Source organism: Globicephala melas, chromosome X (genome assembly GCF_963455315.2).
Source record: "Globicephala melas chromosome X, mGloMel1.2, whole genome shotgun sequence".
In the NCBI taxonomy this organism is placed as follows: domain Eukaryota; kingdom Metazoa; phylum Chordata; class Mammalia; order Artiodactyla; family Delphinidae; genus Globicephala; species Globicephala melas.
In genome coordinates, this window is record NC_083335.1 from 4234486 (window position 1) to 4250901 (window position 16416).

The 16416-nt window shown below is 45.9% G+C and overlaps 1 protein-coding gene across 4 annotated transcripts in view; it reads right to left on the reverse strand.

Moving 5' to 3' along the window:
• The window catches only part of MTMR1 (myotubularin related protein 1), a 76042-nt gene extending 60232 nt beyond the window's left edge, over positions 1-15810 (reverse strand). For all 4 annotated transcript variants that reach the window (XM_030846961.3, XM_060292916.2, XM_030846960.3 and 1 more), the window contains exons 1-2: positions 15514-15810; positions 9715-9820 (exon numbers count right to left, since the gene is read on the reverse strand). In XM_030846961.3, coding sequence (XP_030702821.1) covers positions 9715-9820; positions 15514-15668 — 261 coding nt within the window. In that variant the 5' untranslated portion in view covers positions 15669-15810. The remainder of the gene's footprint in view (positions 1-9714; positions 9821-15513) is intronic.
• Between the last annotated feature and the right edge of the window lie 606 nt (positions 15811-16416).

A 16416-nucleotide genomic window follows, 5' to 3' on the forward strand; every position in this document is an offset into this window, starting at 1 on the left:
GTTTTTATCGTTGTCCTTCTGCAGCAGCTGCATCATTTTAAAAAAAGCTCAGAAATAATTTTTTGGTGGCACTCTTCTAAGAACCTTGTCTATACTAACTCATTTCATTCTCAGAACAACCTTGTGAGATAAAAATTATTATTGGCCCCATTTTTTGATGAGAAAACCAAGGCACAGTTAAGTAATCTGGCCAAGTTCAAGGTTTCAGAGCAAGTACTTACACCCAGAGAGTCTACTACACCGCCTCAGCCTAGCACCGCTGTAATTAGCCCACAGTAACTAAAGCCTTCAAACGTTCATCTGCTTTCTCTTAGCTCCCTCAAGGGTGGATGAAGAAAGCAATACCACGACCTCTGCCCTCGCTTCTCCTTGCTCCCTCCAAACCTCTGCTCCTGACCAGCCCTCAAACCTTAGGAGTCATTTAAGCTTCATTGGAAGACTTCAGAAAACATCTCCCCAACCTAAACTTGGTGGGGGGCAAATCGGCCTCCAGTGCTGACAGCCCTCGAGAACTCAGACAGCCGCACAGGCTGTATCATTCTTTATATTCTTTATTATACAATGAACTGGTAAACCTCAGTGTTTACCTGAGTTCTGTCAGTTTTCCTAGCAAATGATTGGACTCAGGGAGAGACTTGTGGGAAGCCCCGATTTGTAGCCAAGCTAAGCAGAAGTTGTGAGTAACCTGGGTACCCACTACTTGAAACTGGCATCTGAAGTGAGAACTTCTGTGGGACTGAGCCCTTAACCTGTGGGGTCTGCACTAACTCTGGTTAGTATCAGAATCAAATTGAATTGTAGAACACTCAGCTGGTTTTGGAGAATTCGTCAGTGTGGGGGCAAAACCCACACATCTGGTGTCACAAGTGTTCTAAGAGGGTGGGGATTCAAACCCAAGCTGACTGGTTTTAGTGCCCACGCTCTTAATCTCCATACAGCCCCACCTAAACCTGTTCCCTTTCTGAGGAGGCTGACAAATACCCGCAAGGCTTAATGCCCAGAATGCCCTGTACTGTATTTTTTGGAGTCTCTTTTCTATGAATTCCAGACAGCCCAGCCCAGCCCCACTCCTGTGCATGTTAGGTGCTCACATCACATTTATGGAAGTGGACTGGTGTTCAGCAATTACAATACACTCCTCTTGTAGTCATTTTTACATATCATATACATTTTCATAGAGTAACAGCATACAGTAAATGAGCACTGTATGCATTTCGTACATATGCTGCCCTTTTTAATACATTAAACCTCTGCTGTAACACCCACTATACAGATGAGGACACTTGAGGCTCAGCAAGGTAAGCAACTTGTTGGGCAGCTAGTCAGGTACAGGGCTGGACTCAAGGCAAAGTGCCCCGACTCCAAATTTTATGATCTTTTTGATAAACCATATGATTCTAAGTGAAATAAATATCAGTTTTTTGTTTTTTTTAATAAATGAGTTATCTTTGAGCTTATGCCTCTAAGAAGCTTCTTTTCATGAAAAGATTGTAATAGTGGAGTAAAAACACCACTGTTCTCTGTTTTAGGCATAAAGTCTATAAAGTAATTCTGCTTTAGCAATCAGACCACTACGAAATGAGTTAAAGAGTTTGACCTGCTGGGTCAGGAGATGGCTCCACTTGCTGCAGGGGCCTCAGTAAGCAAGAGTCTGCGCAACTTATTCCTCACCACCGGCTGCAGCCAGAGGCCAAGGACAGGCCAATACAAATCTCAACCAGTCATCCAAATACAACCCTGGTCTTTGGGAAACAAGCCACACCTGAACCTGGCCTGACTCTTGTCAAACCCTAGCCTGAAGCAATCATTCTCCTTCTCTAAAGCCCTCCAGGAAATGTGACCAATGAGCTGTTCAATGAAGCATGCTGGCCCCAACTGCCATGTACAAAAGGGATGAGCATACTTGCAATTGAACTAGTACAGGATAATTGCTGATACCCTTTTCACTAACCAGTTTCTAACATCTTTATTTGCATAACTATATGCTCCATTTAAATAATACTTCTGATATATCATGAGTTGTTAGAAATATTAATCAAAATTTATTCTACATGCAATATAGAGTCGTTGAGCAGTCTGTAAAAGTCTTGACTTTTTAAAAATTAAATTTCTAATTTTGAGATAACTTGACTCACAAGTGGTTGTGAGAATAAGAGATTCCATGTACAGTGTGCCATGTCACCAAATTCCCCCAATGGTGGCATATTATAAAACTATAGAACAAGGGCCCGGACACTGACCCAGCCAAGGTGCAGAACAACTTCCTCGCCACCTCATGTTGCCCTTTTACAGCCACATCCACCTCCCTCCCAGCCCCTCCCCTTCTTAGCCCCTGGCAATCACTAATCTGTTCTCTATTTCTCTAATTTTGTCATTTGAAGACTGTTACACAAATGAAATCATACAGTATGTGATCTCTTGGGAGTGGCATTTTCTACTCAGTGTAATTCCCTTAAGAGTTAGCCAATTCTTTTCTCTGACCTCTCTATTCTGCTGTTGAACCCATCCACTGAGGGTTTGGTGGTTTTGTTTGTTTGTTTAGTTTCGTTTTTTGTTTCTTTATCATATTTTTCACTTTTTAAATTTCCATTTGGTTCTTATCTCATATTTTCTTGCTGAAACTTTCCTGTTTCTTGTCTCTCACTTTCCACGTCTTCATTGTTTCAAGCATATCTGTAATTGTTTATTGAAGCAGTTTTATGATGGCTTCTTTAAAACCTTTTTCACGTAATTCTAACATGTGTCATCTCGGTTTTGGCATCTACTGATTCTCTTTTTTCATTCAGTTTGAGATCTTTCTGGCTCTTGGTATGATGAGTGACTTTCAGTGGAAATCTGGCCATTTTGAATACTATAGAGTGTGGGTCTTATGTAACCCTCCTGTTGCAGCTGCTTTCTCTGCCACTGCTCCAGGAGAAGAGGGGCGGTGAGCACTGCCTCATTACAGCCAGGTGTGGGTACGAGTCCAGGTTCCCCTCTTGGCCAACGCTGCCATCCAAGGACAGGGGTCTCCTAGTTACTTCTGGGTCGGGGTGAGAGCTCTAGCTCCCAGTTAGGCTTCCGCCCATACCTGCCCAGCTGGCAGTGGCAGGAGTGCTCATGACTGATACCACTGTAACCACAGTGGAGGTGTGGCCTCCTTGCAGTGGGCGGTAGTGAAAGTCCTGACTCTCCACCAGGCCTCCGACACCACAGTTGCAGGGGTCACTGTGCCTTGCTACAGCCTCGCAACAGTGGAATCTAGCCTCCCCGCTTGGCCTTGCTGGCGGGGTGGGTGTGGGGCCGGAGCACAGTGGTTAGTGTCTAAAAGTTTTCCTTCTACTCGGCTGCCCCCTTCCTGTCCTTTGGCTAGAGAGACTAGGCTTTTCTTGTCTGTACCCGTTGGCATTTCTGGGTTGCTGGCTTCTTCAGCAACAAGTCTGGGTTATATATGGCAAAAACATAACCCAGGGATAGCACCACCCTGTCGTTCCTTAGGTGCTAAGGTCCCTAACCCGTCTGCCTTCTTCTCTCTACCTTTCAAGGCATTCTTACGTCTATTTTATAGATAATGTCCAGGGTTTTTATTTGTACTGAGAGTGAAAAATAAGAAAAAAGTACATCTGCTCCATCTTTCCAGAAGCAGAAGCCCGAATCTTGATATTTTTAAGAAATAATTCTACTCCACAAGTAATCCTGAGACATAGGATAGTACTTTGACATTACAGTGGTTACAAACTGGAGGCCTATTGCTCCAACAGGCAATAGCAGGGTTGTTTTTGTAATTTAATTGTTTTTAGGGGGACATGCTGCAGTCTCCAGTTCTCCACAGCCATGTCTGTTTAGCTTGTTAGCTATACCCTGTAGACATCTGTGTTTGCAAACTCTGATTTAATAAACAGATCACGAGGCCAAGCTATTAACAGTGGACTATGGTCATGGATTCGAAAAGATCGTGCTCAAGCTTCCCTCCTTCTAGACTAGTACTCAATTTAAGAAGTATTAACTAAGACCAAGCTCAAGCATAATGAAGCCTTTCCCACACACTGCATCCCACTTCCCTCCAAAGATCTTCTGGAAACTTTTGTTTAGGATCCAGAGTTTAATCACTGTACTAACCTATTAAATGATTAAATGTAGTATAGGACTCTCTCCATTTTCTCCTTTTTCTTCAGAATGTTTATGGAAGAGATCTAGCTAATGTGTGTGCAGGGATGAGAGTAGGAGAAACAGGAGGAGAGGGACAGAGGGGTGGTGGTGGTGGTGGTGGTGGTGGTGATGGTGATGGTGATGGTGATGGTGATGGTGATGGTGATGATGACGACGACGTTGGAGCCAGAGGAAAGAGTATGATCACATTAAAACTATAGTGTCCTAATTTCCTGAAGGCTGGCCAGAATCAAATCCTTTTGGACAAAACAGAATTGAAGAATGTTCTAGAAAGAAAGGAATTTAGAGACTTCAAATCTAATCCAAATTCTCTTAACCTTACACAAAAGGAAACAGACACTCAGAGGTTATACAAGGTCACAAAGCTAACCAGACCCGTCTGTACTACACCATGTTCCCTCTTCTTGGCCTAGTTCTGCTTTGCAAACAATGGAAGCTGATCAACTGTGTCACTTCTGCTAGCAGTTCCTAAAAATGTTTCATTACAAGTTATAACTGTATTTTTTCATCTAATCTTTGGAACATTACATTCAGATCTTGTTCTTAAATGTTTTGACAAATTCAAGAGAGAGATTTGTACTCTTTCTTAGCCCGTTAAAAATGGAAGCAACTGAGTTAGTAGTAGGGGGGTGGGCAAACAAAACATTTTATTACATTTCTTCTAGTAGTCTTAATTATCAGGTAAATCTTCAGGATGACTTGGCATTAAGGCATACATTTATTAATTTAGTTAATCCATAATCCACATAATAGCTATCTACTCTTTCAACAGGGACAATGTTTTCCAAACTTCTGTTATCTTATACAACACCTCTACAAGTCTGGTTTGCTATATGCATATCACCTGTACTAATATTAGTATTTATCTTTATGTTGACTTTATTTATTTATTTTAAATTTATTTTTGGCTGCGTTGGGTCTTCGTTGCTGTGCGCAGGCTTTTCTCTGGTTGCGGCGAGCGGGGGCTACTCTTCGTTGCGGTGTGTGGGCTTACTTGCTCCGTGGCATGTGGGATCTTCCCGGACCAGGGCTCGAACCCGTGTCCCCTGCACTGGCAGGCGGATTTTCAACCACTGCGCCACCAGGGAAACCCTTTATGTTGACTTTGAATCCACTCTTTTTTTCATGTTTCGCCTGGCTTTAAGCAATAATACCCATTAAATCACAAGTCTGATGTGCCAGGTTTCCTACTACACATTAAAATAATTACATAACTGTTAAAACATGTCCATGGGCATATCACCTAAACTCATCTCACGTGATGACAGTGATATTCTTACCACACCTTGGGTGATCTGACTCTAAGCTAACTGTCAATTTATGACATGGGTAAATAATAAAACAATTGTACTCTAAAATCTAACATGAGTTGCTAATTATTCAGGTTTGTGGGAATGTACCAGAAATGTATGGTCTCATCACCAATTTCAACAGATACAAACCTAGGGAAGCTGAACTTTTTACAATTTATTGTACGAAATAAATAGGGACTTCCCTGGTGGTCCAGTGGTTAAGAGTCTGCCTTCCAATGCAGGGGACGCAGGTTTGATCCCTGGTCGGGGAACTAAGATCCGACATGCTGCGGGGCAACTAAGCCCACCCGCTGCAACAACTGAGCATGCAGGCCACAACTAGAGAGTCCACGTGCCATAACTACAGAGCCCACGGGCTCTGGAACCCACATGCTGCAATGAGGAGCCTGTGTACCACAGTGGAGGATCCCACATGCCGCAACAAAGATCCCACGGGCTGCAACTAAGACCCGACACAGCCAAAAATGAAGTAAAATAAAATTAAATGAATGAATGAATGAAATACATGAGGATGGAAGACCTAAAGAGACATTTCTCCAAAGAAGACATACAGATGGCCAAGAAGCATGTGAAAAGATGCTCAACATCACTAATTATTAGAGAAATGCAAATCAAAACTACAATGAGGTATCTACCTCACACCAGTCAGAATGGCCATCTTCAAAAAATCTACAAACGATAAATGCTGGAGAGGGTGTGGAAAAAAGGGAACCCTCTTACACTGTTGGTAGGAATGTAAAGTGATACAGCCACTGTGGAGAACAGTATGGAGGTTCCTTAAAAAAGCAAAAATAGAACTAGCATATGACCCAGCAATCCTACTACTGGGCATATACCCTGAGAAAACCATAATTCAAAAAGACACATGTACCCCAATGTTCATTGCAGCACTATTTACAATAGCCAGGACATGGAAACAACCTAAATGTCCATCAACAGATGAATGGATAAAGAAAATGTGGTACATATGTACAATGGAATATTACTCAGCCATAAAAAGGAACAAAATTGGGTCATCTGTAGAGATGTGGATGGACCTAGAGTCTGTCATACAGAGTGAAGTAAGTCAGAAAGAGAAAAACAAATATTGTATATTAACGCATATATGTGGAATCTAGAAAAAAGGTACAGATGAACCTATTTCCAGGGCAGGAATAGAGACGCAGATGTAGAGAATGGACGTGTGGACACAGGGGTGGAAGGGGATGAATTGGGAGATTAGGTGTAACATAAATACACTACCACGTGTAAAACAGGTAGCTAATGGAAATCTGTGGTATAGCGCAGGGAGCTCAGCTCGGTGCTCTGTGATGACCTAGATGGGCAGGATGGGGTCGGGGGTGGGAGGGAGGTCCAAGAGGGAGGGAATATATGTATACACATAGCTGATTCACTTCATTGTACAGCAGAAACCAACACAACATTGTAAAACAATTACACTCCAATTTTAAAAAAGCAAATTTAACAATAATGTGTAGGATATAATCCCAATCTTGTAAAAATAAGTAACAAAACACCATCAAAAAAAAAAAGAAAGAAAGAAATGCATGAGATACACTGTTCCCCGCCTTCAGAGATTCTGATTCACTGAGGGGACGGGGACCATGGAAGCTGCATTTCTGCAGGCACCCCAGGGAGTGCTGGTGCGGGAACACCCAAGGGCCACATTTTGAAAAACAGTGAACAGGTAGGCAGTACAAAATTTTAAAAATCACTCTAGCTTTTCAATAGGATGACTTGGGTTCAAACCCCAAGTCTAACTGCATGATACTAAGCAAGTCACCTAACCTCTCTGAGCCTTGCTTTCCTCATCTGTTAAATGATGATTATAATAAAAGCCATCTTACTGGGTTGTTTTAAGAAGTAAATGGATGATATGTCAAAAGAGTATTACAAAACCATAGAGTGCTGCACGTGCTAGAGGGCTGATGAGGATGCTGCCGCAGCCTACAACTGAGAACACAGCGCTCCAAATCGAGGTGCAAGCGCTCTGCTCCACAGAAACATCTGTTCCCATTTCATTACTGACGCTGAGTTTAACCTATAATAAATTAACCCCCAAATTGAGTGTGTATTTCAAATAAGATATTTGCACAATATATAATTTCAAATATTATCAACGGATGACTGCACATTAAATCCTCAAGGAATTGTATCTGGACCTTCAGGGCAAACCCCATGCATGGCTCCCATGCAAAAGGTGTCCCAAAGGCCCACGCTGGTTACCCTGATTCTAAGAACTACTTTATACATAGCATGTAAAATTATCTGTGGTTTAGAAACATTTTATTCTTTTATTATTTAAAAGAACTCTCTCCTTGAAGAAAACATAACAACTGAATTATAAATTTAACACCAAATTTGCAGACTTGGTTACAGGGCGAATCTAACAAAGACAATGATTAAAAAATGCTCTCTTACAATAATTCATCTAAAGCTTTAGCAATGATCTGATGTAGGTACTTAAAATTCAATTTACAAAATATAGAAAAGCCTTCTTTTTCTCTGAATACCATCTGTTAAACCATTCCAACACGAGCTAATTCTGCTATACAAAATTCGTAAATAAACTAAAAATTTTTTTTAAAAACCTTAGTTGCTTCATGTTAAAGCATAGATTCAGTCTGATCTATTAATGTAGAGGTTAGACAGCTATGCACACAGTCACCATCCTTTTCTAGAACCCACACAGCACTAACAACTATTCAACCATAATGAAAACCTTACAGTTAACACATAATTGTCCATAAAGAAAATCAATCCGAGGTCTAAGAGCTATTCTCTGCCAATATGGGTCCTTGAGCCTCTCCACTCAGTAGGGCAGTTTCTCCGCTAACGTGGGGCAAGAGGGCCCCTGGGACCAGTGGGGTCGGCAGCTGCCCAGTGATCAGCCGCTCAGGCACAGGTGATGCAGCAAACGCTTCTGCCACCTGGAAACAGCAGTCACGTTTTGCCCAGTCAGGTTCTGAGGAACAGGAGCCCCAGCTCCTCCTACGTGGGCAAACATGAAAACCAGATAGCAGAGAAAACTATCAAGAACTATACTGCCACTCTTCTGGCTGGCCATACTATCCAACTTCTGTTCATCTCCAGCCATGCTTTCCTCTGGGAGGCATAAGCAACAGCATCCAATGGCTTGGACGAAGCAAGTCCAGCACCATAGCCAAATCTCAATTACACAGCCTCTGGAGTCAGTTTCTGCACTTGTTACAGGACGGCTAAAGAGGAAGTGAGGCTAGAGCCCTTCAACACGGACAGCTATTAAGAATGACTTAAGATCGTTATCGTAGCTCTTGAACTCTTCGTAAGATTTGATGCCTGGCAAGGACTATGATTTTGAGAGCCATTGACCTAGGGTAGCACAGGATACTAAAATGTCATTCATACATACCTGTGAAAATCTATTCTCTCTTACTAGTGGGCAAAAATGACTATAATAAACTGAATCCTCAATTCAAGTAAACTGTACTACTGAAATGGAGACATGGTTTCACTTAATGTACCTGTTAATAGTTTCTTGACATTAAAACAAAGTTAGTCTTTAGCCTTAACAAAGATGGAGCACGCAAGCGTTTTATTTGTTAATTGATTCAACAAGAATTTATTGAGCACCTGTTACGTTCCAGGATCGTGCTGGGGGAGCAGTGGTGAGAAAAAGAGCCCCAGTCTCTGCTGACAAGGAGCTTATCACTCTTAACTTTAGAATAAGCAGGGAATCCAACTTTTAAAATAAACAAGAAGAGATTTCTCAATTCAATAAGGACTAAAAAATGAGGCTGCCCATACAACATTCTTGAGATTTTGCAAGTTTTTTGCATTCTAGTATCACATATTAATGCTGAAAACCCATAGGTAGTACATAAATACAGAAACAAATTGTGAAGTTAGGGAAATACTATCTATCAGATATTTTCTGAAATTCAGAATACTAATAAAGAAAATATAGGCATTTATTATAATCAAATCTAAAAATATAATATATAATAAAATGGATCTGGAGTTTTAAAAGAATGATCATAATTGAAAGTCAGCTTTTCCTCTCAATTATAAAACTATGATCACATATACTAGATCCTGGTAAAAATGTCTCTTCTAAAGTTCAGAACTCTAACAACAGAGAATCTTTCACCCTTGTTCCCAAGCAAATGGCCGGTGAGCATTCAAGGGGCCAAAGTCTCACTCGAATTAAAACTGCAATGCTTCTTGGCTACTTAGGATATTGAAAATGAATTAAGGACTCAATTCCGCTTACCTTGTAATCTCTGGATACATTTTCTGATGTCACTGAACCTGAAATCTGACTAGAAATTGTAGCAGCTATAAGCTGTTTACACCATTCAACATGTGATCCTGTAGGACTAAAAGAAATAGTGCAATTAAAATATTTTAAGACATAGCCTCTGAGTGAGAAAACTGAGCACTGACTAGGGATATATGTACATTTCTTTTTTTAAAGAATGAACTTTAATTAGACTATTTAGTTACCTTTACATTTAATGTAAGAACTGAAATATCGACTGACCACTAGGAAGTAAGATTAGGTTCCAGGTTGATTTGAAATGAATCAACCAATTTATTTTAAGGTTAAGATTCTAGACCTCAGACAGTTAAATATGTTATTTTCTAGCATTTAATAAAATATCACTCAATTACAATTATATAGAGTGAATATTCTTAATGTAAGTAGAAAAATAATTCTAAAGTGAAATATTTATCTTACAGCATATGCTTTTCAAAAATGCTATCACTTTCATGCTGGTGGTTTTAAATCTAGAAAACGATGTAATTTCAAGTGAATCAAAGTGACTCTTAATGGAGCAAAGCTGATTGTATGATTTTAAAAAGAACAGACTAGAAAAGTCCTGTGTGTAGTAATAATGCCGCCTTACATTTCTGTAAGTGCTCTGACAACTTACAAAAGGCTTTTCCAGTCCATTATGATATCAGAGCCTGACAACCACATGTGATAAGAAGGCAGAACGGGGACGAGCCAACAGGTTTCTGGGATGAGAAAATTGAGGTGCAGTGGCGACATGGCCCATCAGAAAGTGGTGGGGCTGTCCTTCCAGCATATGGTACCACCAACGGCGACCAACTCACCGAACCACAGGGCAAAACAGAGGCCAGCGCTCCAGATGCTAGCCACTGCCTTACACGAGAACACAAGGACGCAGAGAAAATGGCGTCTCGCGCTTGTGTGCTGCTCTCAAATGTTCAACGCATTTCTGCACACGGCCTCACCCGAGCCTCACAGTGACCCACCTTACAGAGGAGAAAACTAAGGCTCTAGCGTTTGACTAAGGTCACACAGCTGGTAAGTGGTCGGGCTGTGCTCACCTGACTTAAAGGACCACGTAAGCAAAGTAAGCACTGAGGGAATTAAAAATTGCCTCCAGAGGCCAGGCTCCTCTCTCAACTCATGAAAGCACTGAAGAAATCAAGTAAAAGGGCGAAAGATACTTATGAAAGTTTACCTTGCAGGTGGCTTTCACCGTAAACAGTGTTCCAGACCTTTGAAAATCTCATCACTAATTAAATCCACACTCGTGTACTGGAAGGATTAAAAAAAACCTGGAATCCCTAGGCAGTGTGTGAAATAACGTAACTAGTGAAATAAAGACATCTGATGTGCTCTACGAGCGACCTAAATTGCATTCTCTGACCAGGACAGCCTATAGTAGTTATCTGTGGGGCCGAAAATATAAGTCCAAACATTCGCTGAATGGGCAGACATTCCTGTCATACACCAAGACTCTATTTACCACAATTAATAACTAAGAGGAAGAAGGAGGGGAAAGGGAGGGATATTAGTTTCCTCTTAAATGCTAAGGCACCTTTATTGTCCGGTTCTTCCATACCTTTCTTGCCAAGCTGCCTTTTCCTCTGCCAGCACCTGGGCCTGAGCACAAATCTAACAGCAGGAACCCACCTGTTCACCCACCGCGGACGGGGTGGGTTGGAGGGGGCTGCTGTTATCCTCTAGCTTCCGTTCCCCTTCCTTCTAATGAGGACCCTTCTCTCCACGGTAGGGAGCTGCCCCTCCGCATTTCATAGGATTCTGCTCCACTTGGAGGGGAGTGACCCCAAGCTTTCCTCTTGGACCCGGAGCTGTGTAGACCCGCCCCCAGCACTGGCGGAGGCCACTCTCCACATCCACCACCTCGAGGAACCCACAGAGATAGAGAGTAAGACATGAAGAAAACAGAGATGGGAAGCCTCATCCACACTGTTTGCAACTCTGGCTCTGAATGTGCCTGCGGCCATCTTTCACCCTGGCTGCAGCAGTGATGGGAGCCAACACACTTCCTTTTTGGCTGGAGCTAGAATGATTTGTGTTTTTGGTACCTGCAACCAGAAGCATCCTGGTCAACAGAGTTATAAACAGTGTGGCACGGTGGGCTGGTAGACAGGAGGCCTGGCTCCGGGTCCTGTTTCTGTCACCAGCTAGCTCCGTGACCTTGAGCGAGCCACATCCTATCACAGGCCCACAGCTCCATCAGCATTAAGAGAAGTACGATATTCAGAAGAGAGGGGAGGGCCCACGGTCCACGGCTGAGCCACAGCTGCAGAGCCAGGGTCTACTCTGGGGGTCTCTTAAAAGAAGAACGTGAACCAGAGCCGGTCACAACGACGGGACTGAGGAGGAAGGCCACGTCTCCTCTCCCCTCTCTGCTCTTTAGTCAGTGCAGTCTCCCTCCACACTCCTGGTGGCAACAATCACTTGCAGTCTGGGAGCTCCCAGCTTTGTTTCTCCAGCCCGGACTCCCCCGATCTGGATGCCGAGGATCCCATGAGACAGCTCCACTAGTCGGTCCCAGAGACCCTGCCGGCTCCACGGGTCTAGACCAGCATCAGCCGCCCAGCCTGCAAACTGCTCCTCCAGCCCTCACGTCTCCTAAGTCAGGGAAAGGCACAGCCTCATCCAGGGGCCCCAGGGCCCAAAGCTGGGGTTTACCTTGGAGCCCACTCCCCACTTGGCTCTCACATCTGAATGCTCACCGAGTCTCATCACTCCTATCTGCTAAATATCGTAAGAATGCACCTTGCCCATCCCTATTCCAATTACCTTTTCCACACGCCCATCATCTGTCGGTGTTCTCCCACCTTATGAATTTAAGCCCCACCTCTATGCTGGTGACTCCAGCCCAGACACCACCCCTGAACTCCAGGCTTAAATAAACCAACTACCTCTTTGACATCTGCTCTGGGAAATCCAACTGACATCTCATTACTGTTACAACCAGGGCTGAGAGCCTGCTAACTTCCTAACCCCGCTCCACATAGAGGCTTCTCCATCTCAGCAACATCGTTTTCCGCAAGCCGAAGACATTGGGATTGTCCTTGATTCTTCTTCTCTCCTACCCGACAACCAATCTTCACAAACCCTACTGGCTCTACCCTGCAGATTTTCTTCAAATGATAGCTTGAATCGGATCACTTCTCCCTTCCTCCAGCCCACGGCTCCGGTCGCAGCCACCATCCTCTCTTGCCTTGATAACTGCGACAGCCTCCCACCTGCTAGACTCTGATTCTACTCCTTCCCCTTCCGGTGCGTTGTCCACACAGCAGCCATGGAGAGCATCCTGAAATCCACACCATCTGCCCCTGTGACCTCTCTGAGCTTGTCCTCTACTGCTATCTCCCTAGCTCCCTCCCTGCTGGTGACACTGGTCTCCTGGCTGACTCTTGAACCCTTGGCTCCCCCTCCCGCCTCAGGGAGCGCAGGCCTGTGCTGCCACCTGGATATGTGCATGAGTAGGCTCCTCACCTCTTCTGGGGTGTGACTCAAAGGCCACCTTTCTCAACTAGGCTCTCCCTGACCACCCGGCACAAAATTCCAACCACCCCCCAGAGTGCACAGCCCCACCACTTCCTACCCGCTCCCAGCTGACTTTTCTCCCCCAGCACCTAACACAGAACACATTTGACGTGTTCTTTTGTCTCTCTCTCGCACTAAAAAGATGCTCCAAGAGGGCGGGGATTTGTGTGTGTGTGTTCCCTGCTGTATCCTCAAGCCTAACACAGTGCCGGACACAGAGCAGGCACTCATATCTGCAGAATAAATGACTGAGAGATTAGCATTTCCACAACCAACTTAACCCAACTCAGTGAGACGGCCCACCTGCAGTCCATTCACAACACTACTGCACAGCAATTGTTCTCAAATGCCTACCCCATCCTGTAGCTTCCCTGATAGAAATCCTTTTGTGCCCCCCATAACTAGGGTGACCATATAATTTCTCATCCAAACCAAGACACTATTGTGAGTTGCAGAAGGATGCTACTGATAATTACACTGGCTCGACCAGTACCCTGTACCATCTGGTGCCAAAGAGACCACAAAGCCCACCCTACTTATAGCTAAGGTGGTTATTAAAAATGCAGAATTTCAGGCTCTACCCAGGAGATGGTGGATTAGATTTAGGGTGGGATCCAAGAGTCTGCCTTTCAATCAAGCACTGGAGGTGATCCTGACGCAGGTTATACAGAACTGAGCAGAGAAGCATCGGCCCAGAAGACAAGGGCACAATTCCTTGGAAGGAACACGGGCCCCTTCAGGATCTAACTCCTGCCTTCCCGCAAGTCTTCTCTATTATCAGTTCCCCACATCCAGCATCCAGCCCACATGGCTGCACGTTCCACTCCTGTGGCCAAAAAGCGTCCCCTGCCCCCGTCCCGCCACTAAAAACTGAAGCGAATATCCCACCTCCGTATACCGCAGTGCAGTGGATCACAACTGAGGCTGCGGAGTCTTTTTGAAAAATTCTAACTCCTGGGCCTCACCCAAACCTCCTAAATCAGAAGCCTCAGGACTGGGGTCTGGCCACCTGGAGTTCTTAAAAAGCTTCTCAGATGATTCCCACGCACACCACATCCAGAGCACTTCCAAGCGCACCTCCACCCTGGCACTTATCACACTTGATTTCAATGGCTGGTTTGTTTGTATCCTCCACTCGATGGTAAGCCAGAGAGCAAAAGCCGTCGGGCATTATTCTCTGACTCTCCAAGCCCTCATACACTGCAGAGTATCTGCAGATGAGTGAAACCCTGTCCAGTGCACGTACTGTCTTGGCTGTGATTAGTTTTCAGTGAAGCTGACGACTTGGGTAACTACTTCATTAAAATACATTGTAATTACACTGAGGTAGAAACAAAGGGAGTGTTTCTTGTTGTTCCTCTGCCTTTGGAAACTCCCAAAAGTTCAGCTCAGGGGTGTGACTAAGAGGCAGGAACCAGCATCTGAAACTGACCCAGTGGCGTTACAACAGTATGTCTCGCCTAATTGCACTTTAGCGTCAGCGAAATGGCCAAGATGTGGAAAAGCTGCATATTCCAGGCTATGGGATCACCCACCCCTTGTCCCGAGTGTCAGGGTGGCCCTCCCAGTTGGATCTGGTCGGTTTGTGCTTCTAACTGATTCATCTTAGTTCTCGGACTGCCTAAGAAGCAGTAGCCTTACGTGTTTGTGAAAACAATGAACCGGTTCCTTCAAAGTGTGAAGAACTGAAAGTAAACGATGATGTGTTCTCGAATAGGGAGCAGTTTGGAAGTTTTCCATCCCAGCTTTTCAAATGAGGGTATCTTTGCCTCTATCTGCGCCAGCCCGACACCCACGGGGTGCCGCCCTCCAACTGCCCCTACCAACCCCAGCATCAAAGACCCCAAGCAGCGGCGGCGGGATTTGGGTCTTCAGACCACACGAGGCAAGGGCACGCTAAAAAGGGGCGCCGGGGTGAAATTTCCTCCCAAACGATTCGTGGCCGGGGCAAGGGCTGCCGAGGTGGCTCCAAGGTGCAGTAGGAGGCGGCCTGGGACACGGTTTGACAGCTGTGAAGCCCCTCGAGGTGCGGGGAGCTTCGGCGCGAGGCGGAAGTGAGCCAGGTGCGGGCCCCGGGGACCAGGCGGGGGTTCCCGGGGCTCCGGAGGGGACGCGGGAGGGGGACGCCCCAGCCTGGCCTCGGCCCGGCGCGCGGGGAAGGGGCAGCCGGGCCTCGCGCGGGGCCCTCGGGAATCGGGGACCGGAAGGCCGCGGCGGCCGGGCCCCGCTTACCTGTCCAGGGTCTCCACGCTGGGCTGCCGGGAGCCGGCGGCGGGGGCCCCCACGACCCGAGGGGGCCTCCTGCCGCCCGCCGGCCCCGGGCCCAGGCCCCCGCCGCCCTCGCCGCCCCCCGCCGCCGCCGCCGCCGCCGCCGGCGGCCTGTCCATGGCGCGCTGAACCCTCTGCCGCGGGGAAGCCGCCGTCGGGAGGGGAGTGGTGCCCCGGAAGGTCCAGCCGCGCGCCTCTGGCGGCCCCAATCTGCCGCCCGCCCGACTCAGGCGGCCGCCGCCATTAGCTGTCACCTGGCGCCCCGCGTTACCCACAAGGCCTCGCGCGTGGGGTGGGGGGCGGGGAGGGCGGCGCGCGGCCGGGAGCCGGGTCCCCTCCCCCGCCGCCCCGCCCGAACCCCACCTGGGCGCCCGGCCCGCGAGCCGGCGAGGTAGGGCCCGGGCGACCGGGCACGTCCTCAGCCACTTGGGGTCGAAATCCACCAATGGATTATGCAGGAAGAACGTGCTCTGCTCGGGAAACTATCATACTGACATTAGAGATGCAGGGTTAAAAAAAAAAAAGTTCAGGGAAATTCAACTACTCAGCGTGATTTGTTTTCCCTCAGTTTTCCTTCCCAGAAAAGTTTGGCGGTGGGAGAAGCCCAGGCCCCCTGGACCTCCCTGGTCTTGACGTGTCCAACCCCGAGCAATCCCACACATTTTACAACCCCTCCTCACTCCGTTCTTACCCAGCCGTCTGTAGGGCAACCAAGTGTTCTGATACCGCCCTCGGAACTTCCGCCCTTGCTTTATATTAACAGTAACATTTAACTTCTGTCAGCTGAATCACGGCTTGTGAAAATCAGGGCAGTAGCTGATGATAAAGGCATTTAGGACATTTGATTCCTGTTCAGTATTTATTTCC